Source organism: Elephas maximus, chromosome 4, assembly GCF_024166365.1.
Source record: "Elephas maximus indicus isolate mEleMax1 chromosome 4, mEleMax1 primary haplotype, whole genome shotgun sequence".
NCBI classification, from domain to species: Eukaryota; Metazoa; Chordata; class Mammalia; order Proboscidea; family Elephantidae; genus Elephas; species Elephas maximus.
The window spans coordinates 117,107,885-117,132,043 of record NC_064822.1 but is presented as its reverse complement, the minus strand read 5'-3'; the positions used below and the strand labels follow the sequence as shown (position 1 = coordinate 117,132,043).

The 24,159-nt window shown below is 58.0% G+C and overlaps 1 protein-coding gene across 1 annotated transcript in view; it reads right to left on the bottom strand.

Moving 5' to 3' along the window:
• LRP1 (LDL receptor related protein 1) overlaps positions 1 to 24,159 on the bottom strand; it is an 83,964-nt gene that overhangs the window by 7,868 nt on the left and 51,937 nt on the right. Inside the window, exons 35-72 of the mRNA XM_049883636.1 lie at positions 22,449 to 22,580; positions 22,072 to 22,206; positions 21,747 to 21,876; positions 21,371 to 21,497; positions 20,832 to 20,983; positions 20,613 to 20,737; positions 19,916 to 20,293; positions 18,194 to 18,383; positions 14,445 to 14,649; positions 13,876 to 14,068; positions 12,657 to 12,782; positions 12,355 to 12,483; positions 11,962 to 12,081; positions 11,611 to 11,724; positions 11,122 to 11,271; positions 10,920 to 11,042; positions 10,484 to 10,600; positions 10,159 to 10,287; positions 9,747 to 9,869; positions 9,512 to 9,652; positions 9,225 to 9,415; positions 8,022 to 8,205; positions 7,856 to 7,941; positions 7,525 to 7,644; positions 6,849 to 7,036; positions 6,540 to 6,745; positions 5,964 to 6,152; positions 5,210 to 5,358; positions 4,719 to 4,812; positions 4,473 to 4,589; positions 4,143 to 4,262; positions 3,631 to 3,753; positions 3,360 to 3,485; positions 2,749 to 2,865; positions 1,970 to 2,076; positions 1,734 to 1,866; positions 555 to 674; positions 316 to 438 (exon numbers count right to left, since the gene is read on the bottom strand). Coding sequence (XP_049739593.1) covers positions 316 to 438; positions 555 to 674; positions 1,734 to 1,866; positions 1,970 to 2,076; positions 2,749 to 2,865; positions 3,360 to 3,485; positions 3,631 to 3,753; positions 4,143 to 4,262; positions 4,473 to 4,589; positions 4,719 to 4,812; positions 5,210 to 5,358; positions 5,964 to 6,152; positions 6,540 to 6,745; positions 6,849 to 7,036; positions 7,525 to 7,644; positions 7,856 to 7,941; positions 8,022 to 8,205; positions 9,225 to 9,415; positions 9,512 to 9,652; positions 9,747 to 9,869; positions 10,159 to 10,287; positions 10,484 to 10,600; positions 10,920 to 11,042; positions 11,122 to 11,271; positions 11,611 to 11,724; positions 11,962 to 12,081; positions 12,355 to 12,483; positions 12,657 to 12,782; positions 13,876 to 14,068; positions 14,445 to 14,649; positions 18,194 to 18,383; positions 19,916 to 20,293; positions 20,613 to 20,737; positions 20,832 to 20,983; positions 21,371 to 21,497; positions 21,747 to 21,876; positions 22,072 to 22,206; positions 22,449 to 22,580 — 5,532 coding nt within the window. The remainder of the gene's footprint in view (positions 1 to 315; positions 439 to 554; positions 675 to 1,733; positions 1,867 to 1,969; positions 2,077 to 2,748; positions 2,866 to 3,359; positions 3,486 to 3,630; positions 3,754 to 4,142; positions 4,263 to 4,472; positions 4,590 to 4,718; positions 4,813 to 5,209; positions 5,359 to 5,963; positions 6,153 to 6,539; positions 6,746 to 6,848; positions 7,037 to 7,524; positions 7,645 to 7,855; positions 7,942 to 8,021; positions 8,206 to 9,224; positions 9,416 to 9,511; positions 9,653 to 9,746; positions 9,870 to 10,158; positions 10,288 to 10,483; positions 10,601 to 10,919; positions 11,043 to 11,121; positions 11,272 to 11,610; positions 11,725 to 11,961; positions 12,082 to 12,354; positions 12,484 to 12,656; positions 12,783 to 13,875; positions 14,069 to 14,444; positions 14,650 to 18,193; positions 18,384 to 19,915; positions 20,294 to 20,612; positions 20,738 to 20,831; positions 20,984 to 21,370; positions 21,498 to 21,746; positions 21,877 to 22,071; positions 22,207 to 22,448; positions 22,581 to 24,159) is intronic.

The following is a 24,159-nucleotide window of genomic DNA, read 5'->3' as shown; positions in this document are numbered from 1 at the left end:
TCCCACAGGGACCCCCAAATAGTTGGTCACAAACACTGGTGGGTCCCAAACCTGGATGTTTATTAAACTTGCAGGCAGAGCTGGTTAAACATTCAGATTCCCCGTCCTCCACCTCCAAGACCAGGGCATCAGAATGCCTGGGGCACCATCCCCAGAGGCTTCTTTCGCCCACGGAAGGGCCTCCAGCATCCCAGAAAGGGATTCTCCCCTTCCTGGGTGACTTCCCCTCCCCTACACAACTCCCTCTTGGCCCACCACCAAGATCTGCTCAGAGCCCTCACTCCAGGCTCTCCAGGCTCACTGGCCCCTGCTCACCACAGTCCTCCTCATCAGTTCCGTCCCCGCAGTGATCGGTGCCGTCACACTGGCGCCCGATCCACAGGCAGACGCGATTGTTCTTGCAACGGAAGGGCCGGTTGGGAGGGCACAGGAACTGGGCTGCGGGTAGCAGGAGACAGCCAAAATCAGTCTGTGGGACGGCTACAGACCTGTGCTGGGGAGCCCTCGAGCCCCTCCCTGCCCTCCAGCCCTACACCGCCTGGCTCGGGTCTCACCGCACTCCTCCGGGTTCTCATCCGAGTTGTCCCCACAGTCGTCCTCGCCATCGCACTTCCAGGCCAGTGGCTTGCACAGAGTATTGTTGCACTGGAACTCATCCAAGGGGCAGGTCCGCACTGGGCGTGAGAGACCGCGAAGATGGAGGGGTAAGCCCTGAGCCCATGGCTGCTGGTGGCAGGGGCTGCTGGTGGCAGGACCTCACGCAGATCTTTCCCTCCAACGTGGGGATGGGCGGCCAGAGGCGAAGCGAGGGGTGGGGAGTGCAGGAGGGGGAACTTGTCCCTGGGCACAAGTCCAAAAGGGCACCAGACAAGGCGTGGAATGACATTCCGAGGTGCCACAAATAGGAAAGGCTCCTGATTGAGGCAGCCGGACAAGAGAGGGTAAGGGAATGGCGGTTCTGCTGACAGGTTGCTGCTATCAACGTCTATTCATCTTGAAACTGGGGGGCGAGGAGCAGAGGGACTGCAACTTAGAGACTGCCTCTGGGCACTGAATTGGGTGAGTAGGGTGCAACTTAGAGATTGCCCCTGGGTGCTGTGGGTGGCCCAGCAGGGTCATCAGGCAAGCAGTGGCACAGCAGGACTGGACCCAGGTCTCCTAATTTTCTGCCCTTGGTGTTTGCGGGAGAAGCAGAGGCATCAGGGGTGAAGACTGTGTAGAGGGTTCAGAGGGCTCTCTCCCTGGTGACCGTAGCAGGGCCCCAGACCCATGGTGGTTCAGTGGTAGGCACAGAGGAGGGCACTGGTCTGTCTGCCATTGCTGGTGGGGCCCCTACTCCATGTCTGGCCTCTCTCCAGGCTGTCCAGCTCAGGCAGGTCAGCCAGGGCCAGGGGTGGCCTCACTGCCCCAGAAAGAAGAGTGAGCAGGGACTTAGCCTCTCAGGGGCGCTCACTGCCTTGTGGGAACTGATGGAGCCTGGATGGATACAGCCCCCCAGGCTGCTTCTGTTGGATTTTAGTCCCGATTGGCCCCTCCACTAGGTGCCCTTGTGCAGGGCACAGCCTGCACAGATGTCCCCACTGGCCCTGTGCCTTGTGCACTGCCATAAGCACCATGCCTAGAGCCATGCCTGGCACGTAGTATGTGCTCAGTAAATATTTGTGGAGTGAACAATGAATATAGGAAAGAAAGAACGAGTAAATGATGGAATCATATTATGGGGAGGGGCTCACCACCAGTGCCACAGGCTTCTTCATCACTGCCATCCATGCAGTCGGCATCGGCATCACAGCGCCAGCGCAGGGGGATGCAGTGACCACTCTTGCACTGGAACTGGTCCATGTCGCAGCGGGGCGTGCAGTCTTTCTGTGGGCACGGGAGCGGGCAGTCCAGTCAGATCTGGGCACCCCTGGTACCCTGCCCTCCCTTCCAAGACCACCCCCTTCTTCCTTCCGGTCTCCCTGCCCACCTCATCAGAGCCATCTGCGCAGTCATGATCACCATCGCATTTCCAGCGCCCAGCGATGCAGCGGCCATTGGCGCAGGAGAACTCACTCTCAGAACAGGGACGTGGAGCTGGGGGAGGGCAGGGGAGAGATGGCCCCAGGAGGGTGGGCATAGGGATCAGTCCTTGGGGCATCTCAGCCCAGGGCAGAGTGATACTCCCAAGCCCAAGGCCCAGTCCCGGCAGGCCACAGTGGAGGGGTCTCACGACCAGGATGCCCAACCAATCCCAGGCAGGGCCAACTGGCTGCCCTCACAGGACAGCCTGGCACAGGTGGTGCCCACCTTCACCCCTCTGGGACAGACACAGAGAGAGGGCATGGGTCCCTGAACAGGCTGTGTGTGGGGAGGGAAGGGAGGGACAGGACCACTGAAACGAGCACCGGGGTTTGGGGAGAGGCCAATAAAGGATGATGGGCAGAAGCACAGCACGAGGACGGGTGGGCTCTGGGGCGTAGGCAGGGTGTGATGGGAGCAGGGGCACATCAGAGACACCTACCTCTGCAGCCCCGAGAGGACAGTGTGAAAATGGAGAGAAACATGAGATGAGGTGAAATGGCACAAACTCAAATACACAACATGGAGTGGGGTGGGGTGAGAAGGGAGGACCCTGACCCCCTGCCCTGGGAGGCAGGCACCTGCCGTAGCACAGTCTGGGGGTGGGAGGGGCAGGGGTGTTGAGGAGGGAGGAGCCCGAGGTCTGCCGGGGGAAGGCGCTCCACCGGGCGGTTTGGGGGGACATACTGCAGCTCTCCTCATCGGAGTTGTCCCCACAGTCATTGTCATAATCGCACTGCCAGCGGCCTGGCACACAGCGGTTGTTCTTGCAGCGGAACTGGTATGGCTCACAGGTACGCTCATCTATGCAGGCAAGATGGGGGCAAACAGTGGGGCAGTCAGGGGCTGGAGTTGGGGGCAGACATTAGGTCTCTCGCAGGTGTCGTGAGGATCGCAGGGGTGGTCAGGACCAGCAGGGTGAGGTGGGCATTCCAGCCTGAGAATGGTTAGCTACGGGGAGCCCAGGCAGCACTGAGGTGTGGAGTCCAGAGGAGGTTATGGGGGAGGAGGGATATGAGTGGGTGGGGAGCTGCTGTAGGAAGGGATTAACAGATCCTGTGGGACAGGCAGAGAAGATTCCGCAGAGGTACGTGCAGATGAGGTGCGAGTGGGGGCACAGAAGACGCGGGAGAAGCCTCCCTGTGCCAGTCCCACGGTGGGCACAGGAAGCCCAGTCCCAGGGCCATGATGAGAGATAGTCAGGGTCAGTCCCTGAACTCCCCCTGCAGTTCCTGGGTGCTACCCCCCACCCAAGCAGAATGCCTTCCCCTGGCAGCGTGCTGGGCAGCCCCACTCACCACACTCTTCCTTGGGCTCATCTGAGCCGTCCCCACAGTCGTCCTCTCCATCACATTTCCAGCGCGCCGGGATACAGCGGCCCGAGTCCTTGCAACGGAACTCGTCCACTCCGCAGGTCATCTGGGCTGCAAGGGCCGGGCTGGGTGTGAGGGCGTGGTGTGCCATGAGGTGGGGGAGTGGGTGGGAGTGGCCCCTGAGGAGTCACATGTTGAGGACCCAGGCTGCCAGGTGTGGGGGAGATGGGAGCTACGGGAGCACTAGGCAACTCACTGCAGTTGGCGGGCTCGTCGCTGCCGTCCACACAGTCGTTGTCCCGGTCACAGACCCAGACGCGGGGGATGCAGCGCTTGGTAATGGAGCACTGGAACTGGTTGGGGGCACAGGTCACCTCAGCTGTAGGGGGTAGGGTCGTGGGTGAGAGAATGAGGATCTGCCTGTCATGTCACCCACCCAGCTCAAGATCACAGTCTTCCCCCTCCAAGCCCTGGCCCCCATCCTGCCGGCCATTTCTTGGGAAGAAGGAACAGTTTATTCCTGCCTCCCCTACCTTCCCTCCAATTGTTAAGCTTTTTGTTTTCTGGATCTGTGCACCTCAATAGCAAGCATGATGATTTTATGAGCAAACCAAGTTACGCCCAATGTAATTTATGCTGCCCATCTCACACGGCTGCTGTAGGGCAGCCAAGGCCTCTCGAAGAAGCAGTGGGGAGATTTCAACGTGACTCATGCTTCCATGCCCGTCCCCCACAGCCCGCTCCTGGCCCCCAGCCCTGGGCACTCACGGCAGTCCCTCTCATCCTCCCCGTCTCCACAGTTGTCCTGCCCATTGCAGCGGAAGATGCCAGGAATGCAGCGGTTGGTGTTGGTGCACTTGAACTGGCTGGGCAAGCAGACGTGGATGTCTGGGGGGACGGTGGGGAGGCCAGGGTAACTAACGGTGGCCGTGAGGATGAAGGGGCAAGGAGCGGCGGGGCAGGCTCAGGGTGTTGAGCAGCAGGAGGCCAGCCTGGAGGGATGGCTGCTGTTGACAGGAGCTTCCTGTGCCCTTGGTACAATATGAAATCCCCAAATCCTGGGGAAGAGGGGCACAGGGAATGGGGGCAGCCCTTTACCGCAGTTGGCCTCATCACTGTTGTCCTGGCAGTCATTGTCCCCATCACAGATGAAGGCAGGGTTTGTGCAGATGCCTGTCGAGCACTGGAACTGTCCTGGACGGCACTTGAACTCAGCTGCCAGGGAGGGGAGCTGGGCGTCAGAAGAGCCGGGGGTAGGCATGGCCGGCTGCGGTCTCTCTGGAGTCAGGCCGCCCAGACGCAGCCTGTGAGGCCCCTCCTGCCACCCCTGCCCTGGGCACTCACGACAGTCCGGGGGCTCATCCGAGTGGTCCCCGCAGTCGTCCTCGGTATCACACTTCCACCAGAAGGGGATGCACTTGTCGTTCTTGCACACAAACTGGAGGGCAGGTGGGGGCAAGAGGGGTTGGTGGGGGTCTGGGGAACTCAGAAGGTTTTCTTTTGAGGGGCTGGGATACTTCAAAGGGGTGGAGGGGTCCGAGTATTTTGCGGGGAGGTTGAGCTGGATGGGAGGTTGGGTATGATGGGTGTGTGGAGGAAAGGGTCAGGGGTATTGGTGAGGAAGGGGCAGGGTTAGGGTGTGGGGGTGCTTGTGTGAGAGGACTGGTATAAAAGTATTGCTGTGGGGAGACAAGAGGTAGGCAAGAAATGCGGGGGTGTTAGCGTGGGAAAACCAGATGCGTGAGGCTATTCGAGCAGGTATTGGGCTCTGAGGAGGAAGTGGGGAGCTGGGGGATGGGGTGCCGGTGAAGGGGGTGAGGAGGGGGAGCCCTCACCTGGCTTGCTGTGCAGTTGGACACACAGGTGCGCCCATCGCTGCCCAGGTAGAAGTTGGTAGGGCAGGCACATTTGTGGCCACCCCTAGGGGACAGCAGGCACAGGTTGCTGCAGCCACCGTTGTTGACCTTGCAGGGGTGATTGGGCACTGCCAGAGGAAAAGCGGTTGAAGGGCGGCGGGCTGGGCCCACCTACAGGCCACTGCTTGCCAAGCCGCTGGCCTCTGGCCAAGAGAGGGAGGCATTCACGAGTAACACGTGATCTGGTCTTGCAAATGGCTGTCCCACCCACTATCCTGGGCAGAGCTGGGTGGGTCTAAATCCTGCCTCCTTCAGGAGGGAGCTGAAGGCAGACAGGAGAGGACTCTCTCAAGGTCACAGGGTCAGGGGCAGCCAGGCCTAAGGAGCCCAGCACCAGGCCTCAGCTGTGCCCTCCTTCAGCCTGCCTTCCAAGCCTGCCTGGGTAGGCTGTGCCCAGGGCCGCCCTTCTCTTGAGGCCTACTTGATGGACTTTGGGCTCTCACTGTTCTGACTCCAGGGCTGGACCCAGGGTGGGCTGCAGCTTCCCAAGGGCTGGACCATCCCCTGTCTATACCCTCCCTGAGTTTCCCGGTGCCTGGCTGGGAGTGCCCAATCAATGCTGGCGAAGGGATGGGACAGGAGCCCCTGCTGAGACTGTGGGTGTCCTAACTGCTGGGGCTGGGTCCCTTGGGCTGCCTTACCCTCCAAATGCCCTCACTCCTGGCCTCCTTACCATCTGGCTGGCGCAGGGCATGGAAGACATGCAAGTCCATGGGCCGGTGCAGCGTGCTGATGAGGAGTGTCTTGTTGGCACCCGTGGTCTTGTGGGCTCGGTTGATGGACTTTGTCTCCCAGTCAGTCCAGTAGACATAGTCCTCAAACAGGGTGAGTGCAAAGATGTGTGGGATGTCCTGGCTCAGCACTGTGAGCAGTGGGAAGACAGCACGACTGGTCAGTGCTGAGGACCTGCCAGGTGCCTACCTATGGGGCCTCATTAGGTCCCACAACAACCCTATGAGGTAAGTGTGATCCCCAGTTGCAGACGGGTAAGTGGCTTCCCACCATTGCAGAGCTAAGAAGTGGCAGAGCTAGCATTCAAACCCAGGACTGTCCAATAGAGGGTCATCCTCTACAATACTTCATGGCTTCCTCCGGGGAAGTGGGGGAGGGCTGGAATTCCTCAACCCCCACCTTCCAACTTTCCCATCCTTGAGGCCCCGTCATCCTGGACTATACATGGCAAGGCCTGATGCCCGGTAGCTTCAGACCCCCCGTCTGCTGGCCCAGGTGGCCCCACTGGCACACTGACCAACATGGCGATTGGAGCCATCCAGGCTGGCAAACTCAATGTAGTCCTCACGGGCATCAGCCCAGTAGATGCGCTCGGTGACGTAGTCCAGTGTTAGGCCATTGGGCCACGTGATCTTGGTGTCCACAATGACGCTGCGGCCAGACCCATCCATGCCGATTCGGCCAATCAGGGAGTGGTCACCCCAGTCTGTCCAGTACAGGTACCTGGAAGGTGGGTAGGCAGTGAGCCCTGAGAGGTTCTACCATCAGTCCACCTGAGTGGACTGTGTGCTTTCAGGGGCTCTGGCAACCCTCCTTGCCCACATACCCATTTTGCACGTCGACCACCAGAGCCCTGGGCTCACTGAGGCCAGAGCTGACCAGCACCGTCCGATAGGCCCCATTGAGCTTGGACACTTCGATGGTGTCCCGGCCTTTGTCGCACCAGTACAGGTTGCCACCCACCCAGTCCACAGCCAGCCCGTCGGGGTTGCTGAGGCCTGTCCGGTGCAGCACCTACAGGCAGGGGCAGGGAAGTGAGAGCCCTGGGTGACCTGGGGTAGGACGCTCAGCTTCCTCTATGTGTAAAGTGGGACCGGGCTCATTCGCCCAGTGTTATTGGAAGGACAGTGGTTATAATGTGCCCTGCCCGTGCCCCACATTAAGTAGGTGCTCAGAAGAGGCCCCAGTCCTCTATAGGACAGAGCAAGCCCACAGTGGCTGGGAGCATCGGTCTAAGGGAGGTCAGACATAAGGTGGGACTTCCTGATAACTAGGGAGACCTGGGGATGGCATGAGGGAAGATAGGGAGGGATTGCCTCATCTGCGCTCTATGAGCTTGGAGAAGAGGGAGATGCTAGACCAGGCAGAATCATGCAACGACTCAGTGGGGGAAGGTGAAAGAAGAAAATAATCTTTGTAGGAAGTTGGAGAGAAGGGGAGATGACCTTACAACACAGGGGCGGGGTGCTTGGGGGCTTGGCTCCTGGGCCCCCATCTGTCACCTGCACACTGCTTCCGTTAAGGTGCATCCTTCGGATCATGCTGCCCTGGGTGGTCACGTCTGTCCAGTAAATCATCTGCTCTCGGTAGTCAAAGTCCAGGGCGACAGCGTTGTTCAGGCCCTGGATTTGGGGGTGGGGAGAGTGGAAGATGCTGGGTATGACAGCAGGGGCCTATTTATCTCTGGGGAGAGAGCCAGCGGGCTGGAGAACTCAATAGGGGGTGATGCCCACCGGCCTGGTGGAGAGAACAGGGAAGGCAGTACTGGTTGAGGAAGGACCTCTGGGCTGACATGGGGAGACGGGCTGGGTGCAGAGGGCCTGGCTTTGGTACCTGCTTGAGCAGCGTGTAGTTGGAACCATCCAGGTTGAGCCTGCGCAGGTAGTACCGGTTGGCGAAGATCAGAAAGGGCTCCTCGTCTGGAGACAGAGGATCCTGGGCTTGGTGCCTGGCTGGGGCACTTCTAGTCCTCCCCGCCCCCTCCAAGTGCCCATCATACCAGTGACAGCTTTGCAGCTGTGGGGGTGGCCGCCGCGGGGGGCATAGCCCTCCACGCACAGACACTTGTAGCTGCCGTGGGTGTTGATGCAGCGCTGGCTGCAGGGGAAGGTGGTGCTGCACTCATCCACATCCGCGCACGTTCGGCCGTCGTCCTTTAGCCGGAAGCCGGGGCGGCAGCGGCACTGTGAGCAAAGAGAGCCCGGGGCTGAGGTGGTGCAGGGGCCTGTGTGGTGAACACCATGCCCCAAAAGCTGCGGGTCTCACACCCTTCAGACCTGGGGTTAGAAGCCCTCTCGGGGCTCCAACTTCTCCCACCCTGGACAGCTAACTCTGGGGCGGAAGCTCAACCATGCTGGTGGGGAGGGAGCACCGGTCTAAGAGAGGTCAGATGTATGGAGGACTTCCTGATAATTAGCGATACCTGGGGATGGCGTAAGGGGACCGCAGGGAGGAAATGCCTGGTCTACACTCTCTTGGCTTGGACGAGAGGGAGAAGTCAACCCAACCAACCCACCCAGCAGGCTGGTTCTCACCCCCACTGAAACCACTCTCTGAGGCCACCAGTGGCCTCTGTGTTTCTCCACCCAAAGAAGGAGGCTCAGGCTTCATTCTACATGGCCCAGGGCATCATTTGACAGAGCTGATCATGCTCTCCTCCTTGAAACGCCTTCCTCACTTGGCTAGTCTCCTCCCACCCCAGCAGCGGCTCCTCTGCCAGTCCCCTCATTGCTTTGAACTCTCAGCATTGGTGAGCCCCCAGGGCCAGGCCAGGGCCAGGCCAGAGCCAGGCTACACTCACTCCTTGGGGACCTTATCTAGGCTCATGCATTTGGACAGCATCTTGACGGTGATGATGGCCAGATTTCCATCTGCAGTCTGGACCTATCCCTTGAACTCCAGAATGTATGTCTGGTGCCTACTTGACATCTGCATTCCCTTTTCTCTCACACCCTCATCCTGTCTGACAGCAAATCCTGCTGGCTTCTACATTCCAAACAGAAGCAGCATCCAGCCAAGCAGAGGTTCCTGCTCACTGCTGCATCCCTAGTGCCTAGAACACTGCCTGGCACAGGGTAGGTGCTGGGAATGAACACTTGCTAAAGGAATGGATGAACGAGTGAATGAATGAGTGAGGGAGTGGAAAAAGGAGTTCCTGCCAGGCCAGGGGAAGTGGAGTTGCCCACTGCGGGGCTGGGCACACCTTGAAGCCAATCTTGAGGTCTTCACAGTCCTGGCTGCAGCCACTGAGCTTGCGGCTGAGACACTCGTTGATGTGGCAGCCACGCTCATCCGAGCCGTCGCCACAGTCATCCTGCCTGTTGCAAAGCAGCACCTCGGCCACACAGCGCCCGCTGCTGCATAGGAACTGGGACGAAGCATTGCACTTGTGCTCTGGGGGGACAGGGGTGGCAGGTCAGTGGGACCGTGGGCAGTCTGGGAATGGGGAAGAAGGGGTGAGGATGCGCAGAGGAGCTGCGTGGGGCCCACCTGAGCTGGTGCAATGTGGGTTCTTGGGAGCCTCATCGCTCTGGTCGTGGCAGTCGTTCTCACCATCACACTCCCACTGGCGGGAGCTCAGACAGCGCCCATTGGCACAGCGGAACTCATTGGGACCGCAGGTTGGGTACTCTGGGGGAAGGAGGAGCTGGTGAAGTAGGTACCCTGGGCACAGCCTATGCCCCGCATGGGCAGACCCTGCCTCCCGGGCAGCTCCATGGCTCACCACACTCAGGGGATTCATCGGAGCCATCTGCACAGTCACGGTCATGGTCACACACAAAGTGCTTGGGGATGCACTGGCGGTTCTGGCACATGAACTCACGGCCGTCGCAGGTGCTGTTGTACACTGTGGGCAGAGGCGGCCACAGCCCTCAGCCGGGCCCCAGCACCCCTTCCCGGCCCACTGCCTCTCCCAGCCCTCAGTTTTGAACTGACCCCCCTGCCCTTGGTAGAATGGAAGCAGCACTGGATGGGGAGTCTGGACACCTGGGTTGTAGACATGGCTCTGCCACCAACTGACTGTGTGACCCTCACTAAAGCCACTTCCTCTCCTTCAACCTCAGTTTCTCCCTCTGTCAAGTGAGTCTGTGGCCATTTCCCGTCCACCCCTACTCGTTGTGGCCCCTGCCACTCACAGCAGCCAGCTGCGACGCTCTCATCAGCACCGTCAGCACAGTCTTTGTCCCCATCACAGAGCCAGCGTTCAGGCACGCACACGTGGGTGCCCGGGCAGGAGAAGGAAGAGGGGCCACATGTTTTGCCTTCTGTTGGGGGAATAGGAGCCACTGAGAGACTCAGGAGCAGGTCCCTGCTGCCCACCCTCCCCCACCCCAGCTGGGCAGCTGTGATGACGTCAGCCCTGCTATGCGGTGCCGTGTGCTCATGCGTGGGTGTACATGTGTGCGCATGCAGCGTCCCTCCCTACCTGGGGTACCCCACCCGATTCCCGCCTCCTCTCACCACAGTGAGCTGCCTCGTCTGAGCCATCCCCGCAGTCATCGCTGCCATCGCACAGCCACTGCTTGGAGATGCAGCGATGGTTCTGGCACTCGAACTGGGTCTCGGAGCAGAATTTGTCTAGGGCAGCCGGAAACCATAGTTAGACTGGGAGGAGAAGGGAGGTGGTGGACACTCAGCTGGGCAGGCAGACGCCAGGGAAGGATGGGAGAGATACCACAGTACTCCTCTTTTAGGAGGCTCAGTAAGAACCAGAGAAATGGTCCCCCGTACTGAGCCCAAGTCTGGAGTGTGAAGGCCGTGGCACACCCCTCTCCAAGGAGGGGACTAAGAGTTGGGGCCTGGCCAGGATCCCTGTGGCTCTGGTGAAGCCCCTCCACCCCCAGCACAAGGTCCTCTGGGCTCCCACTGGGATGGTGGGGTGCTGGCGGTCACTCACTGCAGTGGGTCTCATCCTCGCCATGCTCACAGTCGTCCTCCTTGTCACATGTCCAGCTCATGGGGATGCAGCGCCCACTGGGGCAGGCGAAGTAATTTAGGGGGCACCTGGGGCGCTTCATACCTGGGGAGCAAGGGAAGGTATGAGGGAACTCCCACCCTTGGGGCCTGCCACCCGCTGCATACCTGCCCACTGGCCGGACCTGGGCAGTCCCGCTCGTCGCTGTAGTCACCACAGTCGTTGGCTCCATCGCACACCCAGCTTGGGGCATAGCAGAGGGAGGTCCGCTCGCAGGGCTGGAAGAGCACGCCCTTCACCCCCAGGCGGAAGTAGCTGCTGCAGTCAGTGGCGCCTGCGGGGGTGGGCAGTAAGAGGTGATATCTGGCTCCCCCAAAACCCGCCCTCCCCAGGGCAGCTACTGGCCCACACAGCCCCTTTGTGTGTTTCAGACAGAGGTGTCTGCCAGGAAGTTGTCCATGATGAGGCGCTGTGGAGCCCTCCATGCCCTCCCTGGATCCCAGGGCAGAAGAGCCTGACAGGGACAGGGTGTGGGCACTGAAGCTGGCATGTGGGGGCACAGCGAGGCAGAGAGGAACAAGGACAGGAGCAGAAGTGCCCAAAGTATGGGAGGGGCAGGAGAGAGAGCTGGGCTGCAGAGCCCAGGAGAGACAGGAAGGCAAGTATCACTCACTGCAGTTCATCTCATCCGAGGCGTCCTCACAGTCCACAAACTGGTTGCATCGGCTGGAGTTCCCAATGCAGGTCCCATCTCGGCAGCGGAATTCGCCCACACTACAGGCTGTCTCTAGAACAGCACCCGCCAGGGCCATCAGCCAGAGGCCTCCCCTTCGGGCCAGGAGCAGCCAAAGCACCTGCCCTGGGCCCGTCATAAGGGTGTCCTGAACCAGAGCCTTTGGGGCCTGGGGACAAGAGCTCAGCAGTGGGGGTGTGGGGGGGAGAGGCTCAAGACACAGGGCAGGAGGTCAGGCTCAAATGAGGGGTCCAAGGCCCAGGGCACGGCAGGCCAGCAGCGTCCACTCACTGTTGCAGGGGATCTCGTCAGAGCCATCCCCGCAGTCGTCTGCCCCGTTACACCACAGCATGTTGGACACACAGCGCCCGTTGCTGCACTGGCGGAAAGTCTTCTTGCAGCGGCGTGAGTCTGTGCAGGGGGTTGAGGCACCAGTCAGCACAGGGTACAGAGAAGGGGGCACCTCCAGTGAGATGCTGTGTGTTTACTTCCTTGACGAGTGTGTGTCGGTCTCTGCTATGGGCCTGGCACGGGCTAATGCGCTCATTCGCGGGTCATGGGGCTGGGCCATGGAGTCTGTGCTCCTCTCACTCCCGTGTCCACCCTGTGGGGGCTGAGGCTGGTGAGTCGGGATGAAGGGCTTGGGGAGCTCTGGGATGGCAGGGGCTGGGGTGGGCTCCTTACTGCAGTAGGAGGGTTTCTCATCGGACTTGTCCTTGCAGTGGGAGACACCGTCGCAGGTCAGGCTGAAGTTGATGCATTCCCCACTGGCACACTCGAACTCGTCTTGGGCTCGGCATGAGGAATTTACCGCTGGGGGGTGGGGAACGGAACACAGTGAGCCTAAGTGCTGGGGACCCTGGCGTCCTCCCCGCCCCATCAGGATGGAGATCATCCTGTTTCTCCTGGGGTGGGGTGCGGCCGAGCTGTCGGAGAGCCTGGGAGGAGGAAGCTCCAGTCCCAGGGTCCCTGCCAGCCCCCCTCACCCCGGCAGGTGAAGTCCTCCTGCAGGATACGGCCTCCTCGGCAGGAGCAGTTGACGTGGCCTTGGTGGGTGAGCAGACACAGGTCCTGGCAGCCCCCGTTGTTGACGCGGCATGGGGAAAGTTCACCTGAGGCAGGGGTGGGCCAGAGTCGGGCTGAAGAATGCTGGCTGCTGTGCCCCACACACGCCCCCACCCACATACAGCGTCACTGTGCTTCCTGGCCCTGGCAAAGCGGTGCACGGTGGAGTGGGGATGACACACTGGAGAGGGCTGGGGGTGCTGGCAGGGAAGGCTGCTACGGGGAGGCCTGCGGTGAGGAATGTTCTGGGATGGGTCTACGGTTGAGAATGTGCTTGTCTTATAGAGGGTGGCGTAGGATTGGTAGTGTGTTTCAGGGAGGTCCTAGTCTAAGGAGCCCTGAGGTCATGTGTGCAGCACGGATCTCAGGGCGTGTATGGGGAGTGTGTGGGAGGCCTGGGAAAGCCGTGGACCTGTCTGTGTGAACTGCTGTCAGCCAGGCTGGTGTGAGCGGGTCTGTGTGTAGGCATGCTGAGGATGGGTGCAGGCAGAGCCTGGGGTGGAGTGTGATTAGGTTCTGGAGTGTGTGGCTCCAGGTGGGGATGACCAGGGCATGCGGTGGGTGTGCCCAAGATGTGACCCTGTGGGGGATGTTATGATGTGTGTGTATGTGAGTATGCAGGAGAGTGAGGGCTTTGGAGGACAGGGGCCCAAGTGTATGCAAGTCTGTGTGTGTGTATGCACTGATGTTTTGGAGACCTGAAGCAGAGGGGTGTTGTTGTTGCTGGCTGCCATCCAGTCACCTCCCAACTTGGGGTGACCCTGTGCACAATGGGATCGGACCACTGTGATCCATAGGGTTTTCACTGGCTGATTTCCAGAAATAGATCGCCAGGCCTTTCTTCCTAGTCTGTCTTAGTCTGGAAGCTCCGATAAAACTTGTTCAATACCTCAGCAACATGCAAGCCTCCACCGACAGAAGGGTGGTGCCTGTGGGTGAGGTGCACGGAAGGCCTGAATTCTGCCATGGAACCACCACTGCTCCCTGCAGGAGTATTAGGTGTCATGGAGTTTCTTGGGGATGAAGGTGTGCAGGTTTGTGTTGCACATGGAAGCCCTAGGGGGCAGGACCCAGGGTGAAGTGTGTGTACATACAGGTGGGTAGGCAGGACATAAAGCTGGGGGTGGTAGCACTACTCACAGCTGTTTGTGTCATTGGCCACGGCGATGATGCCCATGGGCTGCTGGGGAATGTCCACACGCAGCAGCTTCATGTCACTGCCCACGAACTTGTTGGCCCGCTGCACTGCCCGCCGAACCCAGTCGGTCCAGAAGATGTGCTCCCCGTACACTGCCAGCCCGAACGGGTGGACCGGCTCCGACTTCAGGATCACCTGTGGGCACAGCACTGTCAGCGTCACGGGCCCAGCTCAGGCCTCTCACCTGACTCTGCTCCAGGGATGAGGGGGGCCTGGCACTGGCACAGACCCTGACAGTCACAGAATGGGAAGAACCCACAGTGGCCTCTAGTCATCTTCCTCATTTAATTGATGAGGAAACCAAGCCCAGGCAAGCTAGGGGTTGCCCAAGGCTGCACAGTGAAGTGCCAGTGCCAGGCCTCATTCTGTCCCAGCTCTTCCCACCATGCCACGTCACCTCCCTGTGCTGGCTCTCTGTGCCTGGACAATCTCCTCCTTGGCTGACAGGCCCTCCCCTGACCCCAGCCTCCCCTCACGCCAGCCCCCCACCTGCCCACCCTGGCAGACTCACATAGCGGTGGGAGCCGTCATACTCGCACCGTTCAATCTTGTCCAGGGTAGCGTCAGAGAAGTAGAGCTTCTCGGCCCGGTGGTCGATGGCCAGGCCATTGGGTGTGCGGATGTCCTTCTCGATGAGAGTCAGGACATTGGCACCTGACAGGGCCGCCCGCATGATGCTGGGGTGTTGCTCGTTCCAGTTGGTCCAGAACATCAGGCTGGGGAATGAGAGGGGTAGAGGGATCCGAAGTCAACGCCAGAGAACCCACCAGGAGCACCCAGGAACCCGCATGGAGAGCACAGGCCAGGGTGTGTAGAACCCAGGGGCCGGCCAAGGTATGAGCCAGACCCCAGAGCACAGCCAACCTCAGAGCCCATGAAGGTGAACACAGCCCAGATGCCCAGGAAGGAATGGGCTGTAGTACAGACAGTTCATGTACTATGTATGCACGTGTGCAGGTGTGTGCGTGTGCCTGTGTGTGTGCATACCTCAGTGTGTGTGAAACCACCATCCCTGTGTACTGAGAGACAGTGGTGCAAAGTGAGTCAGGCTCTGTGGGCTCCAACATGCACCAGATAGGTAACCTTAGGTAAGTTATGAACCTCCCTGTGCCTCGGTTTCCTCCTCTATGAAGTCAGGATAGTAATACCTGATTCAGAGTGGTTGAGAGATGAAAGCAGTTAATATCCATCTCAGTGAGAGATGGCAAATACTACGTGACTCTCTTCTATGATTTATCCCTGCAGTGAACCTGACTCTTTTCCAAATCACCCAGTAAACCCTTGTTGAGTGTCTAGTGTGTCTTAGTCTCAGGGATACGTAGATCCTCCCTTCAAGAAATCCTAGAGAATCACCTTCTCCATAACTTAGCCTTTTGCTATGTGGGGTTTGAGCCCCAGCTCTGACCTTGAATTAGCTCTGACCTTGAATGAGCCCCTTCACCCCTCTGAGACTTGGCTTCCTCACTAGTAAAGGAGGCGATGGGATAGCACCGGCTCCCAATTATGCCGTGCTTCTGCGGGGGGAGTAGTGGTGAGGTTTGGGAGATGAGGTGGAAGGACCAGGGATGGTCAAGCACTACACTGGGTTGTGGCAACGTGTGATCCTCAGACCCCTGCATTCAGTCATGACTCCTGGACCCTCAGATCCCAAGATTCTCACTCAGTTAGGTCTGGGATGGGGCCAAGGAACCAGGGCCTTTCAGCGCTCCTCAGGTGATCCTCGTGCATACTGAAGTTTGAGAACCACCGAGCTACTGGAAACCCAAATGCTGTTCTCCAGTTCTCTGACAGGACTACCCGCTGCCTCCCACCCCAATGCCTCTGCACCCCTCCCCTCTGCGCTCCCTTGTTCTGGCCACAGCTCTCTCCTCCACCTGGTGTACTTGTCTCCTCATACCTCTCCAGGTCTCACTCTTTTTACGCCCCCTCCCACCAGTGAATCGCTTCCGTCCACTGTGCTCAGTGGGAGAATGACGCTCCTTCTCCCTTTGGCAGATGCTGGCTGCTCTGGAGCTTATGAGCCTAAGGCTCGTCCTGGAGAAGGGGCAGGGGCTTCTGATGCCTCTGGAATCAGAATGAGACGTGGCACGGAGTTTGGAGGGAGGTGTCATCTCCCTCTGGCCTCCAAAAGAGAAAACAGGTGTCTTGGGGATGGCTGCTATGAGTCAGAATTAACTCGATGGCAAAGGTTTATGGTTTTTAGGGGTGGCTGCTAGAGTCATTTTTTTGGACTTGTTGGTCCCCACCAGGGTCTTCCACACCCTCAGGTGGAGTCCAGCTCAGTACCTGTGGTGAAAGGATTTCCTCTTACCGCTGACAGACTGCTACGTGTGGTAGAGTTACACAGGATGCAACCCTAGATTGAGTCTGGTAAACAACTCCCCAGGAAGAGAACGTGGAGAGGGAGGGGAGAGAGGCTTGTCCTGAGGGGGCAGTCCACCAGAACCAGGCATGTGGGAGACTTTCTAACCCTCCTCTGTGAACTCCCTGAGCCCATCGGTGAGTCCCCAGTGCCATGCAGACAGGCTCAGCAGGAAGCTGGTTGTCTGTAGCTCTGTGCTCCCCCTGTCTGGGTTCATACAGGCTCCTTCCAGCTCCTCTAAAATGCCTGCTCCTTCTGATCATGGGAGGGCCTTCTCCAAGACAGGTCAGCTCTTCCTCCTAAAGCCTCTGTGTCCTGCCTCTCCTTCAGTCAACTCATTACCCTTCAGCTCACATGTTGCCTCCCCAACAAGTGCCCCATGTCCGCCTGGGTCAGGCAGGTCCTGTTACATTCCCAGAGAGCCGCCGCAGCCTCATCATGAGTGGAATCGAATAAGCTCTCCACCTTATGAGCCAGGGCTGATGTCTGTCTCATTCTCCACTGCATTCTCAGCACCTCATCGGTTCTCAGAAGCATTTGCTGAGTGAATGACTACATCCCCTGGGCCCAGAGGAAAGGAACTTGGTGGCCAGGTGTGAGGAGCTTCTGAGGCTGTGAGGTTGACTGGTGCCTCTGGGATGGGGGGCTGAAAGGCAGGGGGTCCAGCAAGAGGGCCCTCCACAGAGGTTCCAGGCCTACAAGAGACAGGCCCTGGGGCCAGCCCGATAGGTGAAGTCCCTAAGGTTTGTCATCAGCTGTGAGGAGTCAGACAGCCCCACCAGGCAGGGCGAGGCGGGGAGAACAGAGGGTCCTTGTGCTGGGTCAGCTGTGCCAGGTTGGCTGGCTGGGCTGGACTTGAATTACCCCAGGGAAAGGAACCTAGGCTCAGTACACTCACCATTTCTATGTAGTTGCTTTTGGGTTTTGTTTGTTCCTTAGTTTCCTAGTAAAGCTTTTTGAAAAAATTCCAAGCGCTGCTGAATTCAGGGGAAAAGAGTTTTGTTCACATGTGGGTCAGGATTGCTAAGGCAAGGGGGGTAGCTCGTGGTGAGGGCAGGGCTGGTCCTGCCAGAGAACAGAGCAGGCAGAGACTGGAGGGACCTCCATGGGGAGAGAGCTGAGAGCACCCCCCAACCAGTGTTTCCTCCCCAGCTCTTCCTGCCTTGTGTTTTCAACTCCTTTGCAAAAAGACCCCAATTTCCCGTGCCACCCTTAGGCCTGCCTAGGTCCCCAGGGGGTAGGGTTCCCTCTGCTGTCCTTCCCGCCTTGAACTTTCCCTCCTCCAGGCTTTTGCTCAGACACGCCCCCCTGTCTAGACTGCCCTTCCCCAGCTTTCCCACTCCCGGGCCCTGTGCTGACCCATCACCTCTGTTCTTCCTCCTGACCATCCCATACAGCCCTGTGCGGGTCATTATTGCTTCCTGTGAATGTGATTTATCTCCCCAGCCAGGTGGCTTGAACGGGCCCAGCCTGGGGCTTTCACACAGCCAGTGTTCAATGAATATTCTTTGCCCAAAGCTTTCAGTCCCTGAGATACAGAGAGACTGAGCTAACATGTGCCTCCAACATGGCTGTCTGATGCACGAATCAATTTTCACAACGTCAGCAATGTTCTTCACATCCCCTGATCCTCTCCTTGGTTCAGACACCTGAAATAGTATTATCCTCACATCATAGATGAGGAAACTGAAGCTCTGAGAGGTTACACAGTTCACCCAAGCTCACACAGCAAAAAAGTGGTCGAGCTTTGGATTAGAGCCTGCCCCTCCTGCCTCTCACAGGGTGGAGTTTCTGCCACCCTGTGGCCCCCCAACTTCCCCTCACACTGCTCCCCATTCCCTGCCTGGGTTTCCCTGGCCCCCTATTTCCCTACTTTCCCCCTCAGGCCCATAGCTCACTTCTGGCACTCATCCAGCACGAAGGCCCGAGGGTGGTCATCCCCAGACATGGTGATGACTGTCTCCCGTTCGAATGCCCCTGGGCGGGTCTGGTCCACAGTGTGGCGGGTGATGGTGGACGTCGTGTAGCTTGTCCAGTAGAGTGTGTCCCAGCCACGGTGGTAAGCCAGGCCTTCCACGGAGCCCACATCTTGGGGGAGACAGGAGTGATGGTGGGTCAGGAGGGACAAGAGAGCAGAGCTGAAGGGGGCAACCTGGGCAGAAGCTAAGGGGGCAGCCTGGCCTGCTCTGGGTCTCCCGATCCCCTGGTACATGGGGGTTGGGAGGGCAAGTGTGGGAGTTGGAGAGTGTGTAGGGGCAGGCAGGGAGGGCTCTGACCCCTCCCACCCCTTCCTATTTTCCACCAAAATGATCCATGGTCCATCTCCCTCACCTTTCTTCCTACAACTCCCCCTTTGGGCAGATTTGGCTTTAGGTGGTAGTCATACTTTTTTGGAGCTAGAGTTCTGCCAAGTTGGGTGGAAACTGGATTTCAATAAATCGAACCCTACTTGGGCTGTATTGAGGAGCAGCCTGCTTGAAGAGACCCTGCACTGGATTATTTTATAAAGAAAACTTCTTAAACTCAGGATAAAGCACTAAATGCACAATGAGAGACCTACAGCTGAACAGCAGTTCAAAAGAAAAGGACTCAGGGGTTTTGCTGGCTTCAGGCTGTCTGACAATGTGGTTGCCAAAAGGTTGCAATATTAGAAGTACTGTAGTCTGAGCAAGGGTAGTGACAGTTATGCCAGTCTCTCCTGATCAAGCTACAGTTACAGAGTATTGAGTTCAGCTTTGGACACTACATTTTTAGACAGACAACCTGGACAAAGTGAAGCAGAATATGTCCAGAGGAAGCTGAAAGAACAGGTCTGTTTTTTTCATCACTGTATATCCAGCACCCAGCTCAGTGCCTGGCCAGTCTTTATGGACTAGATGAATAAATAATGAGTCAAAGGACCTGGGGGCATCCAGCATGAAAAGAGAAAACTGTTCTCGTTGGGTGCCAAATCGATTTTGACTCATAGCAACCACAGGTGATAGAGTAGAACTGTAATCTTCACAGAAGCAGACCACCAGGTCTTTTCTCCTGCAGAGCCACTGGGTGGGTTCAAACTGCCAATCTTGCAGATTGGCAGTCGAGCGCTTAACTGTTCTGCCACCAGGCAGTCTGCAAAGAGCTGAAAGGTTGTCCTGTGGATGACAGCTCTAACAACCATCACTACTCTTCATGGAGCAAGGACTACGTGGCGTGCCCTGTGCTGACCCGAGTTTTCACTGCATCGCTTATGGACTCCTGCCTTTTTACACAGATGAGGGAGCCTAGGCTGAGAGAGGCCACAGGGACTGAAATCCTAAGCGTCTGCGGTTGAACCCAGGTCCGTCTCTTCAGCCTGTGCTTATAACCACTGGGCTACACAGAAGAGATGTTTGGCTTATGCTGTGTAGCCCTATAGGCAGGACCAAGACCAGTGCGGTGGACTAAGGGGAAGGCCAATTCTGACTCCGAATAAGGAAACTTCCAAATCACTAGAATGGGTCCAGGTGTCAGGCAAGATTCAGACCCACGCTGATGTGAGCTGGCTGATGTCTAAAGATTTTCTGCCCTGAGGGTCAGGGGACCCTCCCTGCCCACCACCCACCACCCACTCCCTGGGAAGACTTGGAGTCTGGGCTTACTTTCCACAATGGTGGTCCTTCCAGAGCCATCGTCATTGATCTGCTGGATGTTCCCAAAGTGGATGTCGCTGAAGAAGATGCGATTGGGGGTGCCTGGAGAGGTGCCTGCTCGGTAGTCAAAGGCCAGGGCGATGACGTTCTTCATATGCTCTGGGTCCTCGAAGGGCTGCACCGGAGCATTGAGGTTGCGCTCATCTGACAGGTGGATGCTCTTGAGGATGGTGCGCTCTGAGTAGAGCAGGTAGCCAGCATACTCGCGGCACGAGGCCCCATCCTCGGCAAGCATCCCATGGGCGCAGGCGCAGGCCCGTTGCCCACCGCCCCGGTACAGGCACAGCTGCTGGCACCCGCCATTGGCCACTGCACACACGTTTGTGCCTGGGAGGGAGGGGAAGGGGAAGGAGGAGGTTATTGTGAAGATGAGGCCCTGCTCCATCTCAGTTGAGGTGGGTACTCTTGTGGGTGCCTTGATATCCCCAGTTCAGACAACCTCCAGGGCCTGCAAACAACACCCAGATCAGCCTCAGAGCTGCTTCACCTCTCCTTCTTATCCCTGGGTCTCTGGGGTCACTGGCAAGTCCCCCCTTTGGATCTAACTTCTCTCCCAGCCCCTCTCACTCTGGGATCCCTGGGGAGAGAACACCTCCAGGTGAGAGTGGCCCTTCTCAGCCTCTCCTCTTCAGCCCAAGTTCCTCACCTTTCTGCCGGTCCCGGTTGAAGACTTTGATGTCTTTGAGCTGGACACCGATGCCTGTTCGCAGGGGCACAGAGTCCGTCGCGTTGTCTTTACTCCCGCGTTTGATGGAGCCATTGGCATGAGTTCTAGGGGGAGGGATAGACCATGGGCACAGCGTCCATTGGAGCCAGGAGGATGGGAACAGACAGGAAGGGGTGATGACCAAGTCAGAGGCCTCACCTGTCACTCCAGTAGATGAACTCTTCAAACACAGACACTGAGAACATGTCCATGTTATTGCTGGACAGAACCACCTCGCGATTTTCGCCTGTCTCTAGGTCAATCCGTTCTATCTTGTCCGTCCGTGCATCACACCAGTACAGCTTCCCATCCTGCAGGCCAGAGCGGCCACCTCAGCTCCAGGGCCATTTCCTCTCCTCCAGCCCCAAGTCTCAACAGCTGGGGACATGTAGGCCTCTGAGTGGGCCCTCAGTTCAGCTTTCCCCACTCACTCCTGCCTCTTTTTACTCTTTCCTCCATATCCTCCCTTCCCTCTGACCAGATGATATACTGACCTATAGATCACTGCTGATGGCACAGTCCTGCTCTGGGTAAGGGGCAGGGTCAGGAGGGCCCATGGCTCCCCCAGTCTCTATCTTTCCACTGAGTGGGGGCTCATCACAGGGAGACTCAAGGAAAAGCAGAGCCCAGGGTAAGGGATGCTTCCCTAAGAGCACGGGGATCAAACCCTTGCCCTAGGACCATGTCTGCATCCAAACCTCATAGTCCACTGAGATGCCATTGGGCCAGCTGATGCTGACATTCACCAGCACCACTCGCTCTGTGCCATCTAGTCGAGACCTCTCAATTCGTGGATACTGGCCCCACTCAGTCCAGAACAAGTACCTGTGGTGGAGGTGAGGGTGGGGAGGCTCAGTTCCCAGACCATGGCAGAGCCTCCCCAGAAGTTCTGCCCTTTCCCAGCCCTCACTGAGCAGCACCCAGGGATGGATTGGACCAGGGATAGGACATTACATCTCTCCAGGCTCTCTCTTGGACTGGAGAGTGAGCCTTGCTTGGGTGGGCTGTGGCCAGAGTGACTGGGCCCAGACCAGAGCCAAGGCTGGGACGTGCCCAGCCTGTCCAGTTCCTCACCCCTTCTCCGGGTGGACAGTGATGGCCCGTGGTTTGTCCAGGCCCTGGGAGATGACCACATATCGGAAAGAGCCATTGAGCCGGGCAACTTCGATGACGTCGAAGCCCTGGTCCGTCCAGTAGATGTTGCCTGAGGAGGGAGTTGGTGGGGCTTAGGAGGTTGGGTGGGGATGATGTACTTTGTTTCCCTCCCAGCCCTAGACATCCCTGTTACCCCGCCATCAGGTCCTGACTCCCCCTTTTCCTCAGAGCCTTCCTTCTGAAATCCCACCCTCCACCCAGTCCTTTGCTTCCCTTGAGCCCACAATGCCTCCCCCCCATTTACCTGCAATCCAGTCCACTGCAATGCCCTCCACGCGGCCAATGCCATTGGTCACCACATCCTCGCGCCATGTCTGGTCCCGTTTGGCCCGGCTGATGGTGCTCAAGCCCATGTCCACCCAGTAAATAGTGTCATTTTCTAGAGGTGGGGAAGCAGAGACGGAATGTCTAACAAGGCAAGGGCGAGGAGGGTCCAAAACCATATGAGGCTCAGTATGGAGGTGAGTGAGTACTGGGGTTCACAGTGCTTAGAAGTGGAGATGGGGCAGAAGAGGGCGGTTGTGGTTAAGTGCCTCCCCCTCAAGCTGGGTTCTGGCAGCCTCTCATGGACCCCAGAGCTCCTGGGCTGTGTCTCACCCCCTCCCACCACCAATGGCTCACCAGCATGGAAGTCGATGCCCACAGCCAGAGAAGTCCCCGACACTGGGACCAGGGCGTCTGATTTGTCATTGGGATCCAGAGGGATTCCCCGGATGCCCTCGTGCACGGAGTACAGGAGAAAGGAACCCACACCTGAAGCACAAGGGTATTCCTTTCAGCTCTGCTTCTGCTACCCTCAAACTACTCTGCTTCTTCTTTGATATCTTCCCCAGGCATCACCCCCTGCAAGCTCCACAGCCTGAGGCACGGAGGAGGGGAAATCCCAGATGCACTGGGGACCCTCTGCAAGACCCAGAGCCACCACTAGAGGGCAGCGGAGACTGGATGTCTCTTCCTGAACACAGCCTTCCGGTCCACGCTTCACCCACTATAACCCTGCACCCCAAAGCCCATTAGGAAGGAGTATGGGCAGGGTCAGACAGGGCAGTTGGGACTGGATGACTCCAACATCTGGACTTCCAGCTCAGTGCTTAGCCTGATCTTAGTTTCCTCTTCAGCATCCCCCTGTCTGGTCTGTGCCGCACCCTCTCTCCAACACCTAAAACTCAACATTCCTAACACCTCGCTCCTGAGCCAGCCTCAAGTTTTCCCATTACTTTGAGCTCCCACTATCCACAGATCCCAGAATCTTTCCTCACCTTTATTCTTTTGATACAACATGTCCCAAAATGAATCCCCAAATGGGCCCTGGTTGCTCAGTCTCCGTGAATAAGAGAATGGTCGAGCGAGTTTGGGGAAACCGTAAATGCTAGAGCCCTCTCTTGAAAACCCCTCGTGCACATGAGCAGGCTCAAGGCTCTGAGAAGTTCTGGTGCAAAAAACACCTTCCACCCTGGCTGAACCTGTAACTGTTTACCCACAGCAAAGGAAGGGGTTCCAAGGGACGCACTTTAGGAAATGCTGTCCTCGGTTGCTGTTGTTAGCGCCGTCCCGTTGATTTGGACTAACGGCGACCCCGTGTGTGCAGAGTAGAACTGCTCCATAGGGTTTTCAAGGCTGCAACCTCTGAGAAGCAGATCGCCAGGCTTGCCTTGGTTTTTTGGAGACATTCTCTTCCACCCAGCTGTAACCCCAGCCCAGGCCAGTCCCTGGACACCCACTGGATTACTCTAATAGCCTCCTAACAGGTCTAACTACCTCGGCCCCTCCCTCCCCATTCAGCCTTCTCTGCCCCCAGGCTAATCTTCCCCAAACACCACTTTCCAGTCACTCCTTTCATGGAACCTACAGTAGCCCCGCCTTACCTCAAGGCCTAATCACTCAGACTTGTCCTCCCCGCTCCCTCCTCTGGGGTTGGGCCTCAGGGCCCCTGCCCACATCCTGCAGATTCCCCTGAGCTTTGCTGTAGCCACACCCCTTGTCTTGCATGTCATCCCTCCTCCTGTAACCACACATCTAAATCCCACTTGTCCTATAAAACCCAGCTCATAGCACACCTCTTCCAGGAAGCTGGCCCTGACTGACTGACAGCCTGCTGATGTCTAAAACACAAAACCCATTGCCGTTGTGTCGATTCCTACTCATAGTGCTCCTACGGGGTAGAACTGCCCCACAGTTTTCAAGACTGTAATCTTTACGGAAGCAGATTGCCACATCTTTCTCCTGCGGAGCTGCTGGTGGGTTTGAACCACCAACCTTTCAGTTAGCAGCCCAGCGTTTAACCACTGTGCCACAAAATCCTGCTGCGGGGAGCAGAGTCTGAGTCACGTCA